The sequence below is a fragment of the Notothenia coriiceps genome, unplaced genomic scaffold (assembly GCF_000735185.1).
Source record: "Notothenia coriiceps isolate Sejong01 unplaced genomic scaffold, NC01 NC01_scaffold00021602, whole genome shotgun sequence".
NCBI classification, from domain to species: domain Eukaryota; kingdom Metazoa; phylum Chordata; class Actinopteri; order Perciformes; family Nototheniidae; genus Notothenia; species Notothenia coriiceps.
The window spans coordinates 2,806-25,921 of NW_011354303.1; the positions used below are offsets into that span (position 1 = coordinate 2,806).

General features: G+C 40.5%; 4 protein-coding genes across 5 annotated transcripts in view; 2 read left to right on the plus strand and 2 right to left on the minus strand.

Moving 5' to 3' along the window:
* ndufs8b (NADH:ubiquinone oxidoreductase core subunit S8b) overlaps positions 1–2,392 on the minus strand; it is a 5,011-nt gene extending 2,619 nt beyond the window's left edge. The window contains exons 1-4 of one of the 2 annotated variants that reach the window (XM_010780315.1): positions 2,303–2,392; positions 997–1,059; positions 843–908; positions 649–738 (exon numbers count right to left, since the gene is read on the minus strand). In XM_010780315.1, the coding sequence (XP_010778617.1) occupies positions 649–738; positions 843–908; positions 997–1,045 (205 nt within the window). In that variant the 5' untranslated portion in view covers positions 1,046–1,059; positions 2,303–2,392. The remainder of the gene's footprint in view (positions 1–648; positions 739–842; positions 909–996; positions 1,060–2,302) is intronic. The other variant, XM_010780316.1, reaches the window with a different exon arrangement.
* Positions 2,393–2,882: 490 nt separating this feature from the next.
* tbc1d10c (TBC1 domain family, member 10C) lies at positions 2,883–10,948 on the plus strand. The gene is made up of 11 exons (XM_010780320.1): positions 2,883–2,964; positions 3,333–3,467; positions 5,513–5,612; positions 5,766–5,873; positions 5,968–6,074; positions 6,349–6,463; positions 6,744–6,809; positions 7,009–7,198; positions 7,861–8,018; positions 8,168–10,584; positions 10,933–10,948. Exons 2-11 carry the CDS (start codon positions 3,337–3,339, stop codon positions 10,946–10,948), a joined length of 3,408 nt encoding a protein of 1,135 aa, XP_010778622.1. The 5' UTR covers positions 2,883–2,964; positions 3,333–3,336.
* rad9a (RAD9 checkpoint clamp component A) lies at positions 10,601–16,640 on the minus strand. Its single transcript, XM_010780317.1, has 12 exons — positions 16,370–16,640; positions 16,135–16,205; positions 15,946–16,019; positions 15,800–15,848; positions 14,841–14,955; positions 14,569–14,668; positions 14,171–14,277; positions 13,603–13,709; positions 13,259–13,323; positions 13,080–13,178; positions 11,866–12,112; positions 10,601–11,320 (listed from the first exon to the last, which is right to left on the minus strand). Exons 1-12 carry the CDS (start codon positions 16,401–16,403, stop codon positions 11,210–11,212), a joined length of 1,179 nt encoding a protein of 392 aa, XP_010778619.1. The 5' UTR covers positions 16,404–16,640; the 3' UTR covers positions 10,601–11,209.
* A 1,638-nt stretch (positions 16,641–18,278) lies between these two features.
* LOC104953380 (uncharacterized) lies at positions 18,279–22,992 on the plus strand. The gene is made up of 6 exons (XM_010780319.1): positions 18,279–19,138; positions 19,223–19,362; positions 20,413–20,815; positions 20,979–21,114; positions 21,232–21,434; positions 22,405–22,992. Exons 1-6 carry the CDS (start codon positions 18,302–18,304, stop codon positions 22,648–22,650), a joined length of 1,965 nt encoding a protein of 654 aa, XP_010778621.1. The 5' UTR covers positions 18,279–18,301; the 3' UTR covers positions 22,651–22,992.
* The last annotated feature ends 124 nt before the right edge of the window (positions 22,993–23,116 follow it).

Genomic DNA, 23,116 nt, shown 5'->3' on the forward strand with positions numbered 1-23,116 from the left:
AGCGAATGAGGAATGGCTAAAATGCATGATCTGTTTGGTATTTTGAAAAATAAAAAGTATAAATATGTCTTATATAGGTATGGTCCTACACTATACGGTATTATTCAAATATAGCATGATAGGTCCACTTTAAATTAATACATATTGTGTATGTTGAACTGACTTATGCTAGACTGTGCTGTGCAACAATTAATACAATTGTTGGACTCATTTATGTATTTTGATACATTTGTTGAAAACTTTAAGCTTTATCAGGCAATTAATGGTTGGTTGACACTAGGGGTGGCGCCATATACCAGTATTGATGATTTGAACATTTATATATTAAAAACTACACATATGATAATATTGTGTAAATATACCAGACTCTCTCTCCACCTTTCTATTTTGAGTGTATTTAATTTGCCAAAAAAGAGAAAAAAACAGACAATAAACAAAGTTAAAGATGACAACTGATAACATTGTTTTTTTGTTCTTTAATTTTCCTGAAGACATCACATAACCTCATAATCGGGAATTATTTAGGCAATGATTATTAATGCAGGGAAAATCTGATAATGTGACAGCACTTCTTCAATAAGAAAAATGTAGAATAACATTAAGTCTTCAACCAAATGCACTACATTGATTTCATATTAATCCCAGTACCTCTAAAGAGTTCTGTCCACAGGAGGGTGGTGGCGGCCCGGTCAGTGATGGACTTCATGTCTGTTGGCAGTTCCTGAGCATTTACGAACTCTACAAGGAGAATAAATGGAGACAGAATGGTTGGATAATTTCAAATATCAGTCACAAATGGTTATTCTGCCACATTTGAGCTTATGATTTGTAGCAATACTTACTGTAGCCCTCTCTCAGCACACTGAGACTGAATTGGCGAATGGCACCAGGCCCATATCCAAAGGTGCCTGGAGATAAATACAAATGTGATAAAATGATGTTGATGATGCCAAATGTTATGTTATTGTTTCATTGATACCTGGTTCAGTATAGTACCTGGCTTAGAGCAACATTGGAGAAGACGCAGACTCTGAGCAGTAGACATCTGAGAAGAGAAGACTGAGGAAAGAATATTGAAATATTTTTGAACAGGAGGAACTAAACATGTTGTAGACCTCCATTAATGCAACCCAGACAAAAGCTCCCCTCTGAAACAAGGGAGGAGTGAGTGAAGGAGACTGGATGCTGACTGAGAACATTCAACTTTTATTTTTTTTATTAAACAAAAGAACTTATAACAGTTTAACTATAAAGGGGATAGTGAACAAATAGAACAAAAAACGTGGCATTGTCAAACTATAGACAACAATTTTATAAAACACAAGTATTCAGTATCTTGAGAACGTTGTTGTAGGTTGAATTGAATAGTAATATCTCAGAAAAACCGTCATATAAGTGATTACCTTGTTGACATTTTTTTTTTCTTAGCCCTGGGGTTGTTTTGTTACAAAATGGGTTAGACACTGACTGTATAGAAAAAAATCAAGTGGTTTCTTACAAAAAAAAATTGGGATTTTGCCAGCAATATAATTCTAATCATATGTAATTAAAATATGTATGAGTCTCTCTTCAAAACCAAATGCCCATTCAAATGTAAAGTTAATGTTCCACATGTAGTGAATGGAAAGTGCATACTCTAATCTGGCTCCCCAAATCCCTGCTGTTATGTAAACGATGTGCCACATTCATGGGAGTCCGGCATAATCGGAAGAATAGGAACTAATTTACTCCATACGATTTAATTTGGAGCATTTGAAGATACAATTAAAAAATGGTTACACATATTGCTAAATCAGCAATCAGGCAATATACAAGGTAAAAGTAGCATCAATTACAATGTAATGTAACATATTGGTAAGCGTTTGTTCACATGTGAAATTAAATTAACGAACTGTACACGTGAATCCCCCCACACTTGTCTACTATCTATCAGTTTTGCGACTGCTTTGAATCCACTTAGGCAAACGTTTCCCCTAAAAACTCTACTTAAACCGCGTGTATGGTATTTACGATACTACATGAACGCCTCATTACAAAGTAAAATAACGTTAGCAAAAATGCTTAACAGGTCGATGCAGTTTAATTTATTAGGTTTTTGTAATTTACTTCCACCTATTCTAGTGTTATATGTTGGTTAGCCTAGCAATTATTGATCCCTGATTTGAAATTACACTGAAATTACGTCGTCCCCCAACTCCAATGTCATAATATCTACTCAATTTAGCAGGTACTTAACATTGTCTCTATCCCGAAAGCCTTATTGTCGACTGTTACCAGTCCGCACGTATAATAGCCTACTAACCTTTTGCTCAGTGACGTTTTAGTTGAACAACCGGTGGGCAACAGCAGACAGACAGCGGTCCCTGAACTGCGCAAGTGTAGTCTATTAAAGCTACATTCAAGTGCTCCTCGTTATATTCCCATACTCGATTAATAGGCCTACTCTTGGTAAATGTTATAATACATTTGAACACGATTAATTGCAAAATTCCCTTATACAGTATGTGAGCAGCATATTGTAGTAAAGATGGCACATTTTAAATCATATAATAATATGAGCGTATTTAATTATCACTCTGATGTCATGTTTGAATAATCATATTTGTCAAACTAAATATAACTTCCTTAAATGTCATCTTAACAAATAATGTATTCCATATACAGCCAATTTTAGTGTTTTAATAGCCAAAGGGGAAGTTGGTTAGGGGCATCATGAAATAGTCATTCAGAGAGAAAGGCATAGAGAGAGTGACAGAGAGAGGGAGAGAGAGAGAGAGAGAGAGAGAGAGATAGAGAGAGAGAGAGACTAAGAGAGAGACAGAGAGAGACAGAAAGAGAGAGAGACAGAGAGCGAGCGAGAGGGACAGAGAGAGAGAGAGAGAGGAAGTTTTTCCTTCCTTGTCACTGGAAGATCTCACACTTCACCTCTTCTACCGAGTGATAAACATGACCGAAATACAAAAGGTAAGTACTTTAAAATGCATATTCTGATACTCAACAACAGTCCTTGGTGTTGGTTACGTTTTTGTGTAGAAACAAGGAAGTAGACCTAAACTGCTCTACGCTGATGCTAAAGAAAACGCCATAAACAAGTCATAAGCGTGGCTTGAAAGGAAGGGATGTTGTAAAGCTTGTAAAATGTTCTTAAGTGTAGCAAGAAGGCACGTTCTTCGAAGAATAACAACCTGGACATACCCTATCCAGAGCAGAGATTTTGTGCTGAACGTCTTTGATACATCCACATGTAGGAGACAGTTTAAAACCACTTCAGCTTCACATAGTCATGATAACTAAATAAGGTCAGATTAATTATGAGATATTTCTTTCTTCAGTAAGATGCTGAGTCCAAAGAGTCAAAAGAACGTCAGTGAAGAGGACAGCTCTGGATCTGATGCAGGGTCAGAGGTCGGCCCTGAACCTGAGACTGACCGCTTTGGCTTCATTCTGACTAATGGATCCACAGCGGGGTGAGCACTTCCACATTTGTGCTGTATACTAGTTCTCTGTTTTAATTCTCTTATCAGGAATACTTGTTGTACATTCAAAACAAGTTGTTCCCCTGGATGCTGAGAAACTATACCTTAAGTATATCGTAGGTTAATTAGTTTAAGAGGTCGTGGGATGTGTGCTGAAGAGATTTTCACAAACTAAGTAATCTTCTTACAAAGCAAGCATCTGACAACCAGCATTTTAATCCAACACTTTTATACGACAGAAGTGGCTCTGCATCTAAGACACATCCAACTGGGCTAACAAAATAGTGCTCCAATAAGTTAAATGCTCAAGTTCAAGCACTATACAACAAGAAAGTGAGATCATTAGTTTATAATAAAAAAAAAAGACCTGCTAGATATTGGCTATATTAAAAATTTAAATGTCCTCTAAAAATTCATCAAGTCTAATATTTAAATGGGACTGTTCCAATCCTATTATTCCATAATTGTTCTAGTGCATTATGGCTTAAGGGAGCACCACTAAATATCTGTATGCGGACTTTGGAATCAGTTGAAGCAGCTATGAGAATCTAATGAGCTTTAAAATCAAGGCAAACATTTGAAATGACATTTGATGTTTAGTTGTGGACATTTTGTTATAAGTAGGGTACATCAAAAATGTTCTGCTAATACATTTGTATACAGAAAGTAACATTTGAAGTTTATATAGAGCATGAATGAGGGACAGCCACATGAAAGGTGCAACCAGTGCATAAAACCTAAATGTAAATATTTAGTGGTCATTTTTACATGCTCATCTACAAAAATACTACTCTTTTTGCAGGAGCATGTTAGACTTTAATTGGTGAGGAAAAGGATTAATTTTGATGACTGACTTTAAAAACCAGCTGTCAGCCAGTTTGACGTGCAGGAAGTCCTAATCTCCAGTTGTCAGAGTTAAACACAATTGAACATCAGAAAGGTAGAAAAAGACCTAATCTTAATTACAGGGGGGCTACAATAATGCTGATAATTGTAGTTCTGTATAAAGGTGTAAATTCCACATATGAAAGAGTTCATACCATAAAAAGTAAACATGAAGTATAGTGAAAAATGTTTTATATTTCAGATTCATTTAATTAAGAATACATTGAACAATGAAACTTCACATCTTGGCAGTGGACCAGATGAAGAATGTAGCTTCAGGATCAGTAAAGCTGAACAAACTGCTACCTGCCGTCTTGACGCTTTCCCCATTCATAACATCCTGACCTGTTGCCATGGAGACATCACACTGCTACCGTGTGGTTTTCCTGTTTCCTGTCTTGTTTTTTTGGTGCACAGTCTCTCTATAATGACAACACAAAAAGGTGCATGCAGTAGCAGCTCTGCACTCTGACTTAAAGGCCTGCAGTTTAAGGAGAGCCTTAGTGCTGTCCAGTCACTGAATGAGACACATACAAGGCTCTAGGTCTTATGGTGAATAGTAAGTGTTTGGAAATATTTTTCAAAGTTGCAAACAAACTTCTGCACACTGCAAAAAATATATAAAAAAGTATTTATTATGAGAGTTTATATTTATGTATTGATGCACATGTGTTATGTGCCATGTGAATATTTCCATACAGGTTGCTGCAGTTTTTGGGCATGTACCTTAATCAAAATGCTGTTTAGCCTTTTGGACTTTAAGCATTCATCTGATAAGACATCACGTATTCTTTCTGAGCATTTAGGAGCACATTAAGGATTATTAATATTTACTGGCTTGATGTATGATGCTGGTGACTGTTATTAAAGTAAACTAATGTTTGGTATGTATGCGTTCTTATTGCATGTGGTGAATGTAATGTGTGTTTGGTTGCAGAGCCACTCCCTATTTAAAATAGCTTCTCATTGTCACAAACCGTTTGCATGATGAAAGGCTATTTTTGAAACATCACAGCTAAATCTATCTGTGAAAATAAGATAGTGTGCAAAACAATGCCCTTGTCTTATTAAATAGATGTTTGAAGTATTGCTCCTTCCTGATGTTGAAAACACTTACTGGGTGTGTTATTTTATACACTGTTTTGTGTCAGGACTGTGGGCCCACCCCCTGAGTTGGTCCGGCAGAGGGAGACCAAGTGGATAAATATCATCAGCCAATGGGATCGCATCTTGTTGAAGAAGACCAGTAAGGTGTGTCCTTTCTAAGAGCCATTGTTCATGTTATTAGTCACACCAGTCCTTTTCCTGCTATGATTGAAAATGTGTTGCACATTTACCCTGATCAAAAATGATTGTAGTAACTGGTTTTTGCTGTTCCTGTGTCTGTTACCACCATCCCTGCAGGTCAAAGTGCAGTGTCAGAAAGGCATCCCAGCCTCACTCAGAGCTAAGTGCTGGCCTCTGTTGTGTGGAGCCACTGACAAGATGAAACAAACCGAAAACCTCTACCAGGCAAGAACATTAAACACCCTCACAAGGGTTAATGAGTTTGCCATTTGAAGTGGAAACATATGTTTGAATTAAACCCTCCATGTCTCTGTGGCAGACCCTGGACTCGCAGCCGGCTCTGCAGAGCTGGGTGGATGTGATCGAGAGAGACCTGGACCGACAGTTCCCTTTCCATGAAATGTTCCTCTCCAAGGATGGACACGGGTAAGAAACATTCCCACTTCTAATTGTTTCTGTTGACAAGCATTTAACTTCTGAAAATTCATATTTTTCAATCAGCCTTAGCTGTTACCACTTCATATTTAAAGTCCTTCCTTGTTGGTCTTTCTGTTGCACAAAGTTAAGAAATTAGATAGTGATGTTGACCTGTCTACATTTTTACTTTGTCAATTTATCTAAACAACATAATGATGAGATTAACATTTTGTTTACCGTTGATTGTTTGTGTGGCTGATTGCTGTGGTGTGTTTGTGTGTAGGCAGCGTGGTTTGTTCCGGGTGTTGAAAGCCTACACTCAGCACAAACCAGAAGAGGGTTACTGCCAGGCTCAGGGGCCTGTGGCTGCGGTGCTGCTGATGAACATGCCTGCTGAGGTAACAGTCAATAACACACACAGTATACCCTTAAGTTATGTCCAAAGAACTTGTACATGCATCTTAAAAAACAGGAATTATTTTTAGTGGACAGCTAAAGCCCTTCTCAGAAATTGAGTCTGTACTAATTTAAGTTTGATCGTTTTAACATACTAGCTTTTTAGCATTCTGTCCCACACAGAGATGCTTGACAAAATGATGTATACTTTATTAAAGATTGTGATTTGATGTTGACTTATTATGATTTTATATTCCATTTCACCTGATGTGATCCCTGCAGGAGGCCTTCTGGTGTCTGGTGCAGATCAGTGATCAGTACCTGCCTGGATATTACAGCCCTCTGCTGGTGAGGTCCTGCACATATGCACACAGTACATATTACATAATGTCCCTGGCACTGCACTTATGTATGTCACACACAACATATTACTCTACTGTAACGTTCTGTAGATAGTTTTTCAAGAAAACATCCACTTATCATGAAATTACTAACAGGTATTACTCAGATCTGTATTCCTGAACGGTCTAAATGTGCACCTTTGTAGGAGGGAGTCCTGTTTGATGCGGCCATGCTGACCTGGGTGTTGAAGAGGACGTGTCCAGCTGCTCACAAACACCTGCAGTACCACGGGGTGGAGCCCCTCATGTTCGCCACGGACTGGCTGATGTGTCTCTTTACACGTCACCTGCCCTTCAACACACTGCTCCGAGTCTGGGACCTTTTCTTCTGCCATGGTACGTCCTCCACATAGGCTGCTATGGGTCAAAACAACTCAAATGATGTCCTGAAAGTAAGGCCATGTTAACAAAATAGTAATATCTTAGACACAATAATCATCATATTATTTTTATGGTACATTTCAATGTGTCTCAATTGTTTTTCAATGAAGGATCTCCAACAAGATTAGCGACTGGTACCATCAAACGTTTGTCTCCTCAGATAATTGGACAGAGCCTGTTTTTTTATGTTTCTGTTGTCTTAGCTATGTAAAAAAACAACACAAAAGAAATGTCATCCTAAAGATATTAAACATGTATCAATGTTTACCTCATCTCAATATAGAATATCCATAAAACAATGCAACTTACACTAATGCAATTAGCTGCTAGTAACACTTCACACATCAAGACATGTGAAATGTGTGTGATTTAAAGAGTGATATGTGAAATGATCCTACCTATTTCTGGTATTATCACAATTCATTTATTATTTCTTTTCGGATTTGTCATCTGTTATGTAGTTAATCTATGTACCTAGATGTGTTTATTTTGTTATGTATGCTTTGTGAATATTTTCTTAAAATATAAAAAAAAAGATATGTAAAATGATAAAGTGTGCAGTAAATATTTAAAGCATATGTTGTGATAAACTCCTCCCTCTCCTCTCTTCTGAGCAGGGGTGCGGGTGCTGCTCCAGGTGGCGGTGGTCCTGGTGCGGCGGGTGCTGGGCCGGGCCGAGCAGAGGAAGCAGTGCCCGGGTCAGATGGAGACCCTGGAGAGGCTGAGGGGCGTCAGGGAGGAGGTCCAGGAGGAAGATGATCCTTTCATTGCAGAGGTAAGTCACCTGATTTCATCCCAACTAAACACCTGTGAAGAATGTTGGTGTTAGAAAGTATCAATATCCACACAAAATGACGCAATATCTTATCGAAAATTTAAAAAATAAACATAAAAGTGAGACCAGTGTTTTCTTTACTTCCTCAGGTGTGCTCGGTGCAGCTCTCAGCAAGAGATCTGGAGAAGCAGACGGAGAAGGAGTTGAAAAAGTGGAGGACTGACAGACCCTCATCCACTTTTGACCCCAGAGGTCGCTGCCAGGGATACAGGATGGCGTGGGCGAGTGGGCGACTGAACGAGGAAGAGCGGGACATGAAAGAGAGAGCGAAAGGAAACCTGTCCGTCCCTCTTGCTCGCTCTGCCTCCACTCTCTCGCTCTCTCCCGCCCTCCTTAGCAAGAGGTGGGGTAGAGGGGCAAAGACGAACACACGTGAATGGGAAAGTGGGGGCAAAGTTGTGAGGCATCTCTCAATGGGAGCAAAGGAGGACTGCAGGAGCTGGGCTGAGCTCAAATTCAAAAAGGTGCAGGGCGTACAGGAAGAGGAGGACACGGTGTTCGAGGAACCAAACAAACTGACAGGAAGTACTGAACAGAAAAAACTCCCAGAAGAGCCTGAAAAGATAGAAATCAGAAACATGCCAACAGAGCATGTAGAAGAAACAGTCATAAAAGAACAAGTGGAAATCGCTGAAAAGGAGGAAACAGAAATCAAAGAGACAGAGGAGAGCGAAATGTTTTCTGAACAGATGGAAGAAACAACAGTGGAAACAGATCAAACCAAAGATCAGACTGTTGAAGATATTCTTCATCCAGCTGAACAGAAACAGGGAGAGGAGCTGGACTCTGACAGCCACTCACAAGTCCTGGAGCAGCAGAGTCATGAAAGCAAGCAGCTGGAAATTGAGGTGAAGGAAACAAATGACGAGACAGAAAAACCAGTGGAAGAAATCGAACATACAGAGGAAAATCTGACTGAGATACAGAAAGATGCTGATGAAGATACAATCACAGAGGAAGAGACGCAAGGAAGTCTGTACCCAGGCGAGGAACAGATGATTCAGGCTGACGTGAAACCACAGGAGAGCACAGAATCTGAGCGCCAGATGCAGGAGGACACAGAGATAAAGAGTGAAGATGAAGCTTCAACAGTAGAGACAGTGACACAACAACAAGAAGTGATCACAGAGACAGACATCAGCTCACAGGGAGATGCACGTGAAGGGAAATACCACAACACCGAGTCATTAGCAGAGACACACAATCAAGAAGAGTCCCACACCCAAACAGAGACACACACTGAAGAACAGGCGCAGAGTCAAGAGGGAAATGCAGCCACACAGGGATTAGAGGCTGAAAAGGTACAAAACGATTCAGTACAACACATAGATTCAAAGACTGAAGAAGAAACAGTAATATCATGTTCCCCTGACTGCATGCAACCAACAGAAGGCACTGACGTGTTAGCTGAAACAGACACTGAGGAAGAAATAGCAGGTGCAAACGAAATAGTGATGGAGTCAAGTGAAGGATTGGAGAAAGAGTGTGATGCAGAATGTACACAGGAGGAAGAGGAAAGCTGTTTGATGGCAAACTCAGAGGCGCAGGTTGACAATGATCTGACACAAGCAGGAGAAACACAAACAGAGACTACTGACTCTAAAGAACCTTTTGAGGCTGAGACTCTCCCCGTTGAGCCTGATTGGAAGTTGAGTCCAGAAGAAACGAGTCCCTCAGAGGAACCTGCACCTGAACAGCCAGAGATCCAGGTCGCTATGGGTCCCGTGGAGGAGGAAGGAAGTCCAGAAGAAACTAGTCCAGAAGAGGAACCTGAACAGCCAGAGATCCAGGTCGCTATGGGCGCCGTGGAGGAGGAAGGAAGTCCAGAAGAAACTAGTCCCTCAGAGGAACCTGAACAGCCAGAGATCCAGGTCGCTATAGGCGCCGTGGAGCAGGAAGGAAGTCCAGAATCTGTCCATGAAAACACTGTAGGAGAGGACGACGTCTTCCTTTCGACTAAACCTATAGACCGTTCTAATATCAAGAGCATCTCACAAGTCCGCGATTGTCACCCCGTGAAAGAGCAGACTGAGCCGGGTAATAGTGGCGGGACAGAAGCCTCGGGGAATCGCAGCAGCAATACTTCTGGGGATTTGTGCGTCCGCAAGGCGTCGAGTTCTCGAGGTCCCAGGTTAGCCCGAAGGCTCTCTGAAGACCTCTTCATCATGCCAGAGAAAACAAGCCAATCAAAGCTTACTCCTCGTAAACCAGAAGCAAAAGACAGTGCTGCAAACACAACCCAAAATACTCTGTCTGCAGCGACTGAGAGGGCAGTGGTACAGCCGCTGCCCGACCCCCCTAAACGCTTTGGTCTCTTCCGCAGACTGAGAGGAGAGCAGCCAAAAAAGGCACCCAAACTGCAAGTCCCCAAAATCTTGATCCAGGACTTCAGTGACGGAGCAGGGCTGGAGACACCTGTAGAGGAAGAAGAGGAGGGTCAACTGAGCTCCAGGGAGAGGAGGAGGAGGCGGAGGGAGCAAGAGAGAAGGGAGAAAGACGAGGAGAGGTCGAGGAAGAAGAGAGAGAAGGAGATGGCGAAGGAGAGAGAGCGAGAGAAGAGGAAAGGTTTCCAGGTGCAAAAAGAGAAAAAGAGTAGTGAGGTGACGCAACCTGCAAACACTGGATCACAGACTCATAGACATTCTGTTTCTTACGCTGAGTCTTACTTCTGACAAAACAAATCTTAACTGGATCTGGAGGCAAGATTTCTGAGTGCTTCAGAAATCCTCTTTCTTTGGAGATCATCTTTCTTATACTTGAACCTTTTGACATGTAAATAAATATTGTAAACATACTTCAAAAATATGATTCTTTTATTTAGAGGACCTCTTTGTTGCACTTTGATCACAAACAGAACAGACATTGGATGAAAAAAACGAAACTGAGAAGTGCTTCATGTTCATTGTCACATAATCCTCTAATTTGAAGTCCACCATTAACGTTACAGTCCGTTAGTCTTTCCATATTTTTGCACAAAAGAAATCCAAGTAGAGCTCTTGTACGGGTCAGAGGAAATAGCAAATAAAGGTTCATGGTTTCCGTTTCATTTCAAGCGCTGCAGGTGGTTTGTGGGTTAAATGAAAAGTCTGTCTCTTTCCTCTTCGTCTCTTTTCCATCGGTCCAGTGTGGCTCTATTGTACGTCGTCCTCACTGTCACTGGCCAACACTTCCTGACCTGTCAGCGGCTGAGTGGTCATCTGAGAGGAGGGGGGAAGAACCGAGCCGAAGAACAAGGAACAGAACTACAAGAGGAAAAAAAGTGATGAATATTATTTATAAGTGAACTGTAATGTAATGTGACAGGAAACAGGCTTTAAACAGCTTCTAGGAGTAGCATTTAAACAATTTTAAAGTAGCTTAAAACATGTATTTCCAAATTATCTTAGTAAACAAAGACGTTAGGATACAACGATTTTTCCAATAAATGTAATTTATGTTACAAAAAAAAAACAAGAAGTTGACTGAATTCCTTTGTATCCACAGCAATCAATGTATTTGGACACTGTTTATTTCAACCACTGTTTTGATCATGATATGATAAAGTATGACGGTGGGATCGTTTCATGTCAAAGACTTGTCCAGATAAAAACATCACATAATGTTGAAGAGCAAGTATTTTTAAGGATTATATTTGAAACTCATATTCTTAACCTTAAAAAAAACATTTTAAATCAAGCACTTTCCAAACTCTTCATGACTTTGTAAGGACCCTGCTTATACATTTATCTACCAGCCATTTGATTGTGAGCCTAATAGTTAATGTATTCATTTGAAAACCAAACTATACCTTCTTGTTTGGGGGTCCGCTTGAATCGACTGCTTCTTCTTCTTCTTCCTCCTCCTCTTCCTCACTGGGAGGCCTTGTCCTGTGATTGGCTGCGGCAGTCTGTTTTAAACTTGTGGAATTAGTTAACGGGGGTGAGGGTGGACGTGAAGCTGAGGGACCTGGCATTACACTGGTATCCATGGCGATGAGGTAGGAGTCCATGTCGTCATTCATGAAGTCATCAGGAGGCGGTGGAGGTGTGCACGCTCTGAGGAGACACAATGGAGGGAAATATGCCATGAATGAGGAAGTGAGAGGTACGCCTCTCCCTGGATTCATTCTGACATTCAGCACACTGAGATGCAAGGTCATAGTAGTCATGACTGAAGAGAGTATATCTTATGATCTTGTTACTGTAGTGTGAAGATTAAGGTTTCACTTTTTATCCAATTGCTTCTTTAGACATTTAGAAAATCTAATGTTTTTATCTTGCATATAAGAACATGGGGGTTCTACAAGTTATGTCCCTCTTACCCAGTAAGAGAAATGTATGTTGCAGAAGAGGCTTTAAATTGCCAAGAAACATGAAAATGCCAATCAGCCCAGTGTGAGATTTCTATATCTCAAACTAAGAGGCTGCTCCCTCTTTGACTATTTGTATACCAATTGGTAAATGTGGTCTTATTTGATAACCATTTATTGTAGGTTTCTGGTAGGATGAGTCATTTATTTTATTTATTTTCATGCTGAATGACCTATTGTTAAGAAACTCATGGGCAGATCTCTGGTAAACCCAAGACCAACACAAAACGGTATGAGTATATTACTAAACTGTGCTGCATTAATGGCCAGGGAAACAAGTGTTAACATTCCTCTCACTCATGTCCAAATGCATTACACATGCTACATTGATGGCTCCTGTTTCTTGTTGGATTTCATCTTATTATACATTTTGAAGACAACATAGCTTTTTTCGGCATTTCATTGAGACTTTTATTAGACTCTACTATTTGTTGTCTGCAGATTTGAGTCAGCTGACTTTGATACCAAAGTAAGGCATCTCTTGAAACAGTTGTTGTGGCATCTCTGCAGAGTAAATGCTGGCAATTCCCCTCAGCCGTAAGAACCAAATGGCAACACAGTTGGATTTTTAATTAGTTCTGCCTTTGAAAATTGCAGTCTAGTAAAGAGTTTTCACCACTGTTTTTTAAGCACTAATTTAGTTTCAGCATTACCGTTTAGTGTTGTTTTTACGTAGGTTGGAGTCATCAGAAAGCGTTGCCAGCACAAAATTCCCCTCCAGGACACTGTCTGTTACCGAAAGCACTACAGGGCTGACACACACAAAAAGCAATTGTAAGTACTTTGGAGTTACACAAAGGATTAATGAACATATGTGTGCAAGTTTGTTTACCTGCCAGGTTCATCAAAGTACATAGAAATTGGGAGACCAGTTGACTCTGCAAACACTAACAAACCCTGGAGGAAAGATGAAAAAAAACTCACTTAGAAAATCTGGATTAAAAAACATCAATGCAATAAGTTTTTATTTTAAAAGAAAAAATAATCATATTTTGTATTCCTGGCGTATCCACATGGCTAAAGGAACCTATTGTAGTTTGCTTAGGATAGAAGAGTCAGCTAAATAAATGTAAGAATTGCCCTCTGCAACTTTTCCACTCTGAAAAATGAAGTAATATTCGCCCTTCTGACTAATTCTCCTATTCCGTTACTCCATCACTCCTCCATTTGTCTCACCCGTAACTCCTTTAGACAAAAGGTGACGCTGTTTTGAACTTGGACGGAAAAATGCTCAAACTCGTCTGAAGCCAGACACAGCTCCGTCAGCATGGCCTTGGACCGGTCTGGGAGGGAAACGGGCAAAAAGAGAAACATAAAGAAAGACAGGAGTTCATTGAAGCTGTAATGTTGCAGAGTTGAATGGCTCATAACAGACCACACACTGTAATACTGCTGTTCTGCCTTTCTACCACAGGAGGGCACTACTGGCTTAAATATATTTGTTGCATTTAATTTATAGCAACCTTAAAGACACAATGACAGATTGGGGCTGTGGGTTAGTATACAATATCAAGCTATGTTTATTTTCTATCATTCTTGTATCATCTCAAGTGTTTTTTTATTGTAGTATTCACTGAAAACACCAATTGAAACTCGTACTCATCACTTCAAACATACAGTGCCTATGTAAGGTTACAAAGAGAAGTATAAATAAACAGTGTGTTGTGACTTTGTAAAACACAGTTGACGAGTTGTATTCAGTTATTTAAGTGCATCTGTAACCTTTGGGTGAAAAAGTATTCACCTGTTTCGTCCTCCACATGGTTTTTGACCCACATTCGATCATCACTAACTGACACGGTCACTTCTTCCAGAGACGGGGGAAAGTGCACGACTGCGTCCACCAGCAGCCTGAGAGCAAGGGACGACAACGAGTGAGCAGTGGATCAGGAACAAAAAAGAAGAAGGGAGGCAAAGAAAGGTGCTATTGGTAGGGCTGGGTCAATGTAACCGTTTTCTAATGTGGTGAGTCAACATGTGTCTTAATGCAGGTTCTTCTTTGACAGCAACATTAGTTCACTTTATTGCGATATAACAAGACAAGAGGAAATGTAAACATCACAAAGGGGCTCGAGGCATACGTAAACATGAAAATGTGATGTCTGTTATTTTGAATAAGAAAAAAAAGGAGATTTGACAGACCTGGGATGGGATCTGAATACATTGGAGTAGCTGTCTTTATCGAACACTGCCTGTAAGCTTTCACTGTCCTGGAAAGACAGGTTATGTGTCTTCACGAGGCCTGCAGAGAAAATACCAACACAAACACGTCAAGTACACAAGCACGTCGAATACTATCTGATGAATGCATGAGGTGCTATGCTGAGTAAAATATGTGTCAGTATAAATCAGATGTAATCCCTTTGGAATCGTCCACGTAGAACAATGTGAGTCACTGTAGTGGAAGCAGATACCGTGTTTGCAGTGCAGGGTGAAGGTGAGGAGGTTGTTCTGCTCGTCCAGCTCAATGTGACACTTTTCCACGGTCTTCTCCAACGTGGCAATAGACCTGAATACGGCCTGCACACTCTGACTCACACAGATGAACATAAGAAGGGGAAACACGTATATAAACAAGGGGACAGGATGCTTGCTTATGTTCATATGCACAGGAATATTCTGCTATTAACCCAAATAAGCTCATATTCATAATTGTATTTTATAACAATTACTGCCATGTAAAACTGGCTATACCTAATTATCAAGTAGACAGGGAAGATAGTGTTGGTAGCCAAGCCCAGAAAGGAAACTCTAATTGTATAGAAGATACAGTCTGCAATTCTTATTCTAACCACGTTTTGTCAATATCAGTGAATATGTCCTCATGGTCGCCTGGCTAAATGTTTACATTTGTGCACTGAAAAAATATCTGGTGTAAAACCTGGCTGTGTGAATGGGAAACAAACAAAGCAGCAGCGAGAGGGACGGTACATCTGACACATTCTAACATTCTGAAGCATCACTGACAGGGGGGGGGGGTATTTGTTTAATCTTCTCTGGCGCCGCCACTGAGCCTGACTATTTGTGTTGGGGGGGCCCGACTTTTTTTTTTCTCCAAAGGGGGGGCCTGACAGAAAAAGTTTGAGAACCACTGGTTTAATCTTTGAGCTGGCTCAGATCTGATTCGTGTAATGAGATCAGTGATTCCCAACCATAGGCAAACCTAGACCAGGACTAAACATTGACTCATCCAGGATCACTATGTCTGTGTTAATATTATGAATGCTTTTTTTTCTATGCCAATATTACTAAGCTACGCTCATTTGAAAGGGCTTTTAAGAGGTGTATGTCATACAAAAGAAGTGCGGGAATCACTGAATTGGTGACTAAAAGCATTTCATGAAAGTAAGGTCATCTCTTTCTCACACCACACCTTAATTGCCATCTTGCAGCGGAAGGCGAGCCCAATGGGGATGGTATACCTGCACAAGAAATGGGAGGTTTAAAGCTCCTTTTAACGACACTCACACATGTGTTAACTCTCTCACACACACACAAACACACACACACAGTCTGCACCTGCTGAAGAAGAGTGGTGCGAACAGGAAGCAAGCATATGCCGACCGAGAAGAGTTCACAGACCGCAGAGCCAGCTACAAGAGAAAAAAACAAATCATCACCAGTCATCGACGCAAACAGTGTACCAACAGGAAGCTGCATGTAAGGAGGAAGTGTTGTTGTATAAGACAGTTTATCAGAGCAGCTCACCCCATCTTCCTGAGGCTCCACATAGAGCTCATCACCGATCCTGGACAGAGAGTGGATGGCTTTGGCCAGCACTGGACGGTACACACACACACACACACACACACACACACACACACACACACACACACACACACACACACACACACACACACACACACAACACATATATATTACTATAAACAGCAACCTGGCGTCCTGTAGTAATACTCTAGCTATGGTTCAAATTGTGTGGTACCTTTGACGTTGCCTCCCGTCACGACGCAGTCCATCTCTGCAAACCAGGCTTTTCTGTTTAGTTAGCAGAGTTGGCTAAAAGTTAGCCGAAACACCACCAAGTACTCACTTAACGAGGGTTTATTGGTTTGCACACAGAGTAGTAATCCTGGTAGTGCCGAAAACATATTCCGTTTAGTTGTAGCTTTATTTTTTACTTTCAGCCGCGGTTTGACAATCCTGCACAGATCTGTGGGTTGTTTACGCCGCCATTACCCACTTCCTGGCGGTTGACCAATCAGAGAGTCTGAAACTCAGGAGCGTGGTTGACTTGGCGCATGCGCAATGTGCATGCGCATGAAAATTGATCATTGATAAATTGATAATAAATAATAATAATAATTGAATTGAATTAACATTACATTACATTACATGTTACTTGTTAGACGCTTTTATCCAAAGCGACTTACATACTCAATACTGTGGGCAATCCCCACAGGGGAATTTGTGACCCCTTGATCCGAACACCAGCGCACTATTCCACTGCGCCCCACGCCTCCAATTATTATTATTAATAATAATAATAATAGTAAGGCATCTTTCTTAGGTAGGCCAACTTCTACCAGACTAAATCATTTTTACATTACATTACAGACATTTATCTGACATATTTAGTTATATGTAGAGGTACTTTGCAGAACAATAATATTATTATAACAAAATAAAACATTAACAATATTGTTTGTATTTTACTTACACCTGAAATGTAAATATAGTATAATAATAAGAGTAAGAAATACATTATGATTTAGTCAGGTAGGCCTAACTAAAAAAGGATCCTTTAATATTATTATTAATATTATTATTATTATGCATATCTGTTCTTTCGTAATATAATCAATAATTATTTAAATGGAGAATTCAATAATGGAAAAACACAACAACACAACTCAGAGTATATCATATGGGATTCCACTCAAACTATTACACTTTGTTCCTACAATGAAAGTACAGGCCTGCTTTTTATATTTTAGGTTCACAGAAAAGTCAAAACAGTTTGTTTCAAAAGGGAAAGTCCAAAGGTCAAGCTTGCATTTTCTTATTTATTTCATTCTGAAGATATAAATAGCAGCAGCTCACTAAAAATGCCCTGTAATTACAACTCAAGGGTCATGCATGGTGGGAAGAAAGCGGGAGTGTGCACATGTGTGGAGCTAGAGATCCAGGAAGGGAAATGGGAAGGAAGGAAGGGCAAACAGAAAGATGGGCAGAGACAGAGATAGGGAGAGTCACTGTCAATGCGTAATTATCTCACCTCACTGGTCTTTCTCGTTTGTCTGCTTCAGTGTGTGAGGAACGCTGCTCTGCTCCGTATCTCCTCCCATCCCAGTTGATATGGCTGTTGCTGAAGAGGTGTGACTAAAACAACATTTGTGGAGTGAAACCACGGACGTTTGGAGAAAGAGAGAGACTTTTAAAGGACACCAGAGGACGAAAGTCGGGAATAGTTTTGAGTCTGGTTCAGCTTTTTGCCAAAATAACACAAAAAGAGAGACTGCTGCTGAAACTTTTTTGGGATTATGGAGGAGTGGATACAGTATGACAGTGAAACGTCCATGAGGAGAAGCAGCCGCAGAGAAAAAGATGAATTCCTAACCTAGCTGAGGAAGCTGAACCGTAAGGGATGGACCTATCTTGAATTTTGGACTGAGAAAGAAGATTATAAAAAAGATTGGATTATAAAAAAACAGAGAAACAACCAAATCTCAGGAGGTGACGTGATTCACACACAGCTAACCTCTTATGTCATGATCTTCAGTCTGTTATTGAACACATTACATAAGACTGTGGAATCCATGCGTTTAGTGGACTATATTGTTGTGATAACATGCACTCATTGTTGAGATACTTTGGGGGGATTTCTGGATTTGATGCACATCAGTTCTGTTTCTAGATGTCTCAGTCACCTAATCCCAAAGACAGTCAGGCCCTGCTGCAGTCCATGCTGCAGAAACTGAAGCTCCAGCCGGGAAAAGAGGGCCAGGCATACCTGCACACACCTGTACCCACCACAGCTGCTTCATCATGGGGGCAAGATGGAGAGAGGGGAGCCTTCAACCTCCAGAAAGTGAACAGCAGTCCTGGAAATGGCTTTCGGTTCAGTCCCAATGGTATCCCCTCAAAGGATTGTGGGAACTCTGCTGCAGGCAGTCACTTTGGATTCAAAGGTGAAATACAGAGTCCAGGTCATGGCTGTGCAGTGGACAGTGTTCTCATTTCCTTACCCTCCCAAAAAGATAACATTGATGGTGAGGACAGTCAGCCTGCGGTTACCCCGACAGGAACAGGACAGCTGTTTCCTGCTGGATCACTTAAGGATGCTGATATCGCTTCCTTTGAGAGGACTGACGGGCCGTGGGAGGGTAGTTTTGCAGCGACAATGCCTAGTAATATAGATGCTTTCACCAGCATGGGACAGAATCAAAACCAGGACCAGAGTTTTAAAGCCAAAGTTTATGTCTGGTCTTCGAAGCCAACAGATGCAGATGTTAAAAGTCAAGAGAATGAAGTGCTGCATACAGGAAATGGAGGATTAGGAGATTTGGCACAAAGTAAAGACTTGCAGATTGTGCCGCTAAACAGCAGCTCGAGAAGGACACCTCGATTATCGGAGAATAAAACGAGGAGATGGACTCAGAAGATCAAGGAGAAATGGGTCCGGTCGGGGAGTTTTGGCAGAAAGGGAAAAGGAGGAGTGAGAGTAGACTTGCATAGTGAGGAAGGAACTGAAGTGAGTAGAGCATTTTGATATTTTCTTATTTCTAAATTCAAATCTATGAACTAAAAAGTGAAACTGCAGCTGTTTACTTCACAGATTTCACCTCAAAGCCAGCTGCCGAAAGCAGTACATCTCACCCCTTCAAATAAGGAGGAAGAAAGGACCCTCTTTCCATTTGACAGCAGAGATCCAAGTAACCCCCCTCCCACATACACAGAAGACGAAGAATATATGAGGTAATCTACCAACAAACTGTACTCAACATCTAGAATAAATACACTGCAACCAGTACTGAAGATAGCATGACACAGGCAAACGTTTTCAAGGTCAGGTTTTATTTATTTGTCTCTGCTACGACACTAGTAAGATATGTAAGGTATTCTTGAGACGTTTCCAAACATAGAAGTTATATTAGTTTGGGGAGATATGTATTGTGTGATGTGCCAAACACACCTCTGTCACTGACAACATCAGTCATCAGCCACTTCGATCACTCTCGTGATGCGATAAATCTCTTGTCTTGTTCATAACACCTCAAAAAGAAACATCATGAAACAGATCAATGTTTACATACACACAGACTTTCTCAATCTCCTGATGGTTCTTGACAGTGGATAAATGATGAGACCGGAGTTGTTCTGTGTTTTTCTTGCTGTTGTCGGCCTTTCAATATGTCTTTTTTCCTACCCTGTCTGTTTTGCTCCATGGTGCACCAAGGCCTTTCATTCCAACTCAAGACATACATCTTTAAACTGTAGTCACAAATGCATAGTTTATTTTTTGTGACTATTTTCAGCCGTTGATTAAAACACATGTTGTACACTATTGAGTATTTACAGCAGCTTTATGTTGTATGTTGGATTGTCTATAAACAAAGCACAGTCCCAATGTTTATTCTAAAGAAGAAACATGTCGGCAGTGCAACAGTGGGGCTAGATTAAACAATTAAACCATAAGGGTTTATGACACAGAGGAAAAAAGCTTTGTCAGGCTTGGGATGCAAAGATAAAACATAGTTTATTATTTTAAAGGACTCATTCATTTTTGTCTGGACATTGTAGATTTTTAGGAAACCTTACTTAAAACGGATTAAATAGATAGAGCATCTGTTTGGGACTATTTTATATGGCAGAGTGGTTTGGTTTGATTATTTCATAACCTGCACATTACACACTTGTCATTGGTTGATACATTGGTGGGATTGATTAGATGGTAATTCCTGATTTGGAGTCTGAGGTAGATGCATGTGCAGGATCTAATTGACCAGATCTCTTCTCTTATTCCAGGTCGAACAGAGACTTTGAGTTTGGCCTGGGCTCCTTTAGCTTGCTGGACGAAATTGTTACGGGTCAAGAGTGGGCCAAGTTCCTAAACCCCAGCCAATCAGCAGCCTCGACCAATAAGAGACCAGCAGAACTCAAAATCCTATCAAATTCTCATGATAATGGTCAATCGACTCTGATTTTGAACCAACAAGGGGGAGTGAACAACCCGTGGAGCTTCCAGGGAACTGAGACATCACCAGGTTCAGATTTCAGCATGGCACAAATATCACCTGACGCTTCCCACCCAGTCAGCATGGACGTTTCAGAGGAAAAACAGCCTGCAGCACGGGAGTTCCACAGTGCACCTGATCAACTAATACCAATGGAATATGGACAAACCCGTGGACCTGCTGCGTTTTTAGAGGTTTGGTATATATTATAATGCATATTTAGCTGTTTTTAATCATTTGATTGCACATTTGTTTCTTAATGAAACCTGGATTAAAACACCAATAAGCTAAATTCCTAAACTTTGAAGAGTTTTACTTTCCCATGTTAGTCGTTCAACCTGTGGTTTTTATTTGCAGGCTGCAGATATTACAGACAACTCAGCACAGAAGATCAGAGCCCACCTCAACAGAAAGAGACAGCACCAGTCGACAGAAATAGGAAATGACAGGTTTCAAACAGAGAATAGACGTGATGGAAATATGACGGGCAAAGGTCAGAGCAACTGTTCACTGTTTTGAGTTGAAAGAGGTTAGATGTTGTCAGTTGTAGCTGAATTTCTGTTTTTAAGAAGTTGGAAACTCAATTATCTTCTTGTCTATCATCGCACAGAGGGAAGCCTCACAAGCAGCCACGTGATGGAGGAGACGGGAGAGTTCCAACATGATGTCAACATGATGCCTTGCCCTTTACACACCATGAAGTCTCCTGCTCCACCTCTCTCTCCGTTTACTCCTTTTGCTCCTGCGCCCCGCGGTGTTCTCAAACACTCAATATCCCAGGATTCACAATCAACAGAAACGCTGACAAAAAGGGTAAGTGAAAATAGTGATTGTGTATCACACTGCCTCCCTGTGGTGAAGAATACATCATACATCTAAGCAGGCTTGATTATGGACTGTGATATAATAGTACACTCAAAATAGTCACTGTGTTGATTTAAAAATACAGCTTTTAGTGTGCTGTTCTCCCACAATGCATTGCACAAAGCAAATTGAGAATCTGCTGAGAGCTGGAAAACACCAGTAATAAAATAAAATAAAAGTATTTGGGATATTATGTTGTTGTTTCTTTTGTTAAATTACAAAGAGACAAAGTTGTAGTTTGATTGCCTTTGCATGGTGATTGTATGTTGATTTATTTTTATTATAAGTTAACCTCAGAAAACAGTATAATATATATACATTTTTACTTGATAGTAAGAAGTGTAGGTACTGTGAGTTTTCATATTTTGAAGCTGGATGAAATTGAAGAGGTCATGGACTGTTGATCTTAAAGATTTCTTTTGGAAAAGCTTTGTTGATACATAACGCTATAGGACACTTCATAGACATGTTCATATATCTTTGTCTGTGAAACAGCAAGTATTTATAGATGAATTGTTCTTTTACGTTGGCAACAGCTCAGTAGTACTTTCTGATTTAAAAATAATCATTATCCAAGACGTGTCTTGCAAAGAACAATATACTTTTGTAAAATAAAAAGGAAATAATTCGTTTTTTTTAAAGAAATTATCCCTAATTAAACCCACCCACTCACTGTTTGCCTTTAGACATGTATAACTTTTTTTAATGTGTAGCTTACCTGAATTGAGACAATAACTCTTTATTTATTCATTTACAATGTACCTACTTAACACTGCTGCAAATCTTCTTATATTACACGTTTTTTATTGAAACTATTAGAGCTAACTTTACCTTAAAAGTGAATATGAAATGTTATCCAACTACTTCTTTCTTTACACATTTGTGTTCATACTTCCTTTTCCCCTATTCTATTGATCAGAGGCGAGTCGAGGAAAACAGACGGGTTCGTTTCTCAGAGGAGGTTGTGACCATCGAGCCCCCGGAAAGGGGCCTGGACGCTTCAAACTCCGAGGAGGATTCAGGAGCCGAGGAAGACTCTGTGACCGACCAGGAGTGTGAGGAGGAGCCGGCAGCAGCAGCAGAGGAGGAGGCACCCGCACGACGACATGCTCTCCCTGCCTGGATACTGGCTCTGAAGAGGAACTCAGGGTGGAAGCACAGATAGGGCCTGGAAAGCTGCCAGAAGAAGGACTCAGTCTATAAAACTAAAATCATTTCTTGAGTTATCGCTGGACATTGAAAGCACCTCTGTGTGCCTTCTTCTTGTCCCCCTCCCCAAACAAACAATGCTCAAAATTATGTTTGATTGTATGATAAGAGAAGCTTCTTTCAAGGCTTGTCAACTAAACCAGAATGTTCTTTTTGTACCTTGCACGAAGGGATATTTTGAAGTGTTGAGTTGTGTGAGGTACTTTCTAATATACAGTTAGTGTATTACCTATAGCAGGGTTCCCAAACTTTGCCATGCCAAGGACCCCCATATAGCATTATCCTCTGGCGGGGACCCCCCTGTTGCAATTTTTTTTTTTAAATGATGTGTACAAGTGCCTCTCGATGGAGCATGCAGTGTGTTGCCACTACATTTGGGGCCTTCTGCCTGATCAAAGCTGTCACTCCGCTTTTTTTGCCTG

Bases quoted from the DNA above. Each gene is read 5' to 3' on its own strand.
- tbc1d10c (XM_010780320.1), top strand. From the start codon at position 3,337: ATGCTGAGTCCAAAGAGTCAAAAGAACGTCAGTGAAGAGGACAGCTCT. The intron at 5,613-5,765 runs GTGTGTCCTTTC...CCATCCCTGCAG, and splicing joins TGTTGAAGAAGACCAGTAAG to GTCAAAGTGCAGTGTCAGAA. The intron at 8,019-8,167 runs GTAAGTCACCTG...TTACTTCCTCAG, and splicing joins ATGATCCTTTCATTGCAGAG to GTGTGCTCGGTGCAGCTCTC.
- rad9a (XM_010780317.1), bottom strand. From the start codon at position 16,403: ATGGACTGCGTCGTGACGGGAGGCAACGTCAAAG. The intron at 14,956-15,799 runs GTGTGGTGTGAG...TGTGTGAGTCAG, and splicing joins GCTGCAAGATGGCAATTAAG to AGTGTGCAGGCCGTATTCAG. The intron at 12,113-13,079 runs GTAATGCTGAAA...GTGTCTCCTCAG, and splicing joins CGTAAAAACAACACTAAACG to AGCGTGCACACCTCCACCGC.
- LOC104953380 (XM_010780319.1), top strand. From the start codon at position 18,302: ATGTCTCAGTCACCTAATCCCAAAGACAGTCAGGCCCTGCTGCAGTCC. The intron at 20,816-20,978 runs GTTTGGTATATA...TTTTATTTGCAG, and splicing joins GACCTGCTGCGTTTTTAGAG to GCTGCAGATATTACAGACAA. The intron at 21,115-21,231 runs GTCAGAGCAACT...ATCATCGCACAG, and splicing joins TGGAAATATGACGGGCAAAG to AGGGAAGCCTCACAAGCAGC.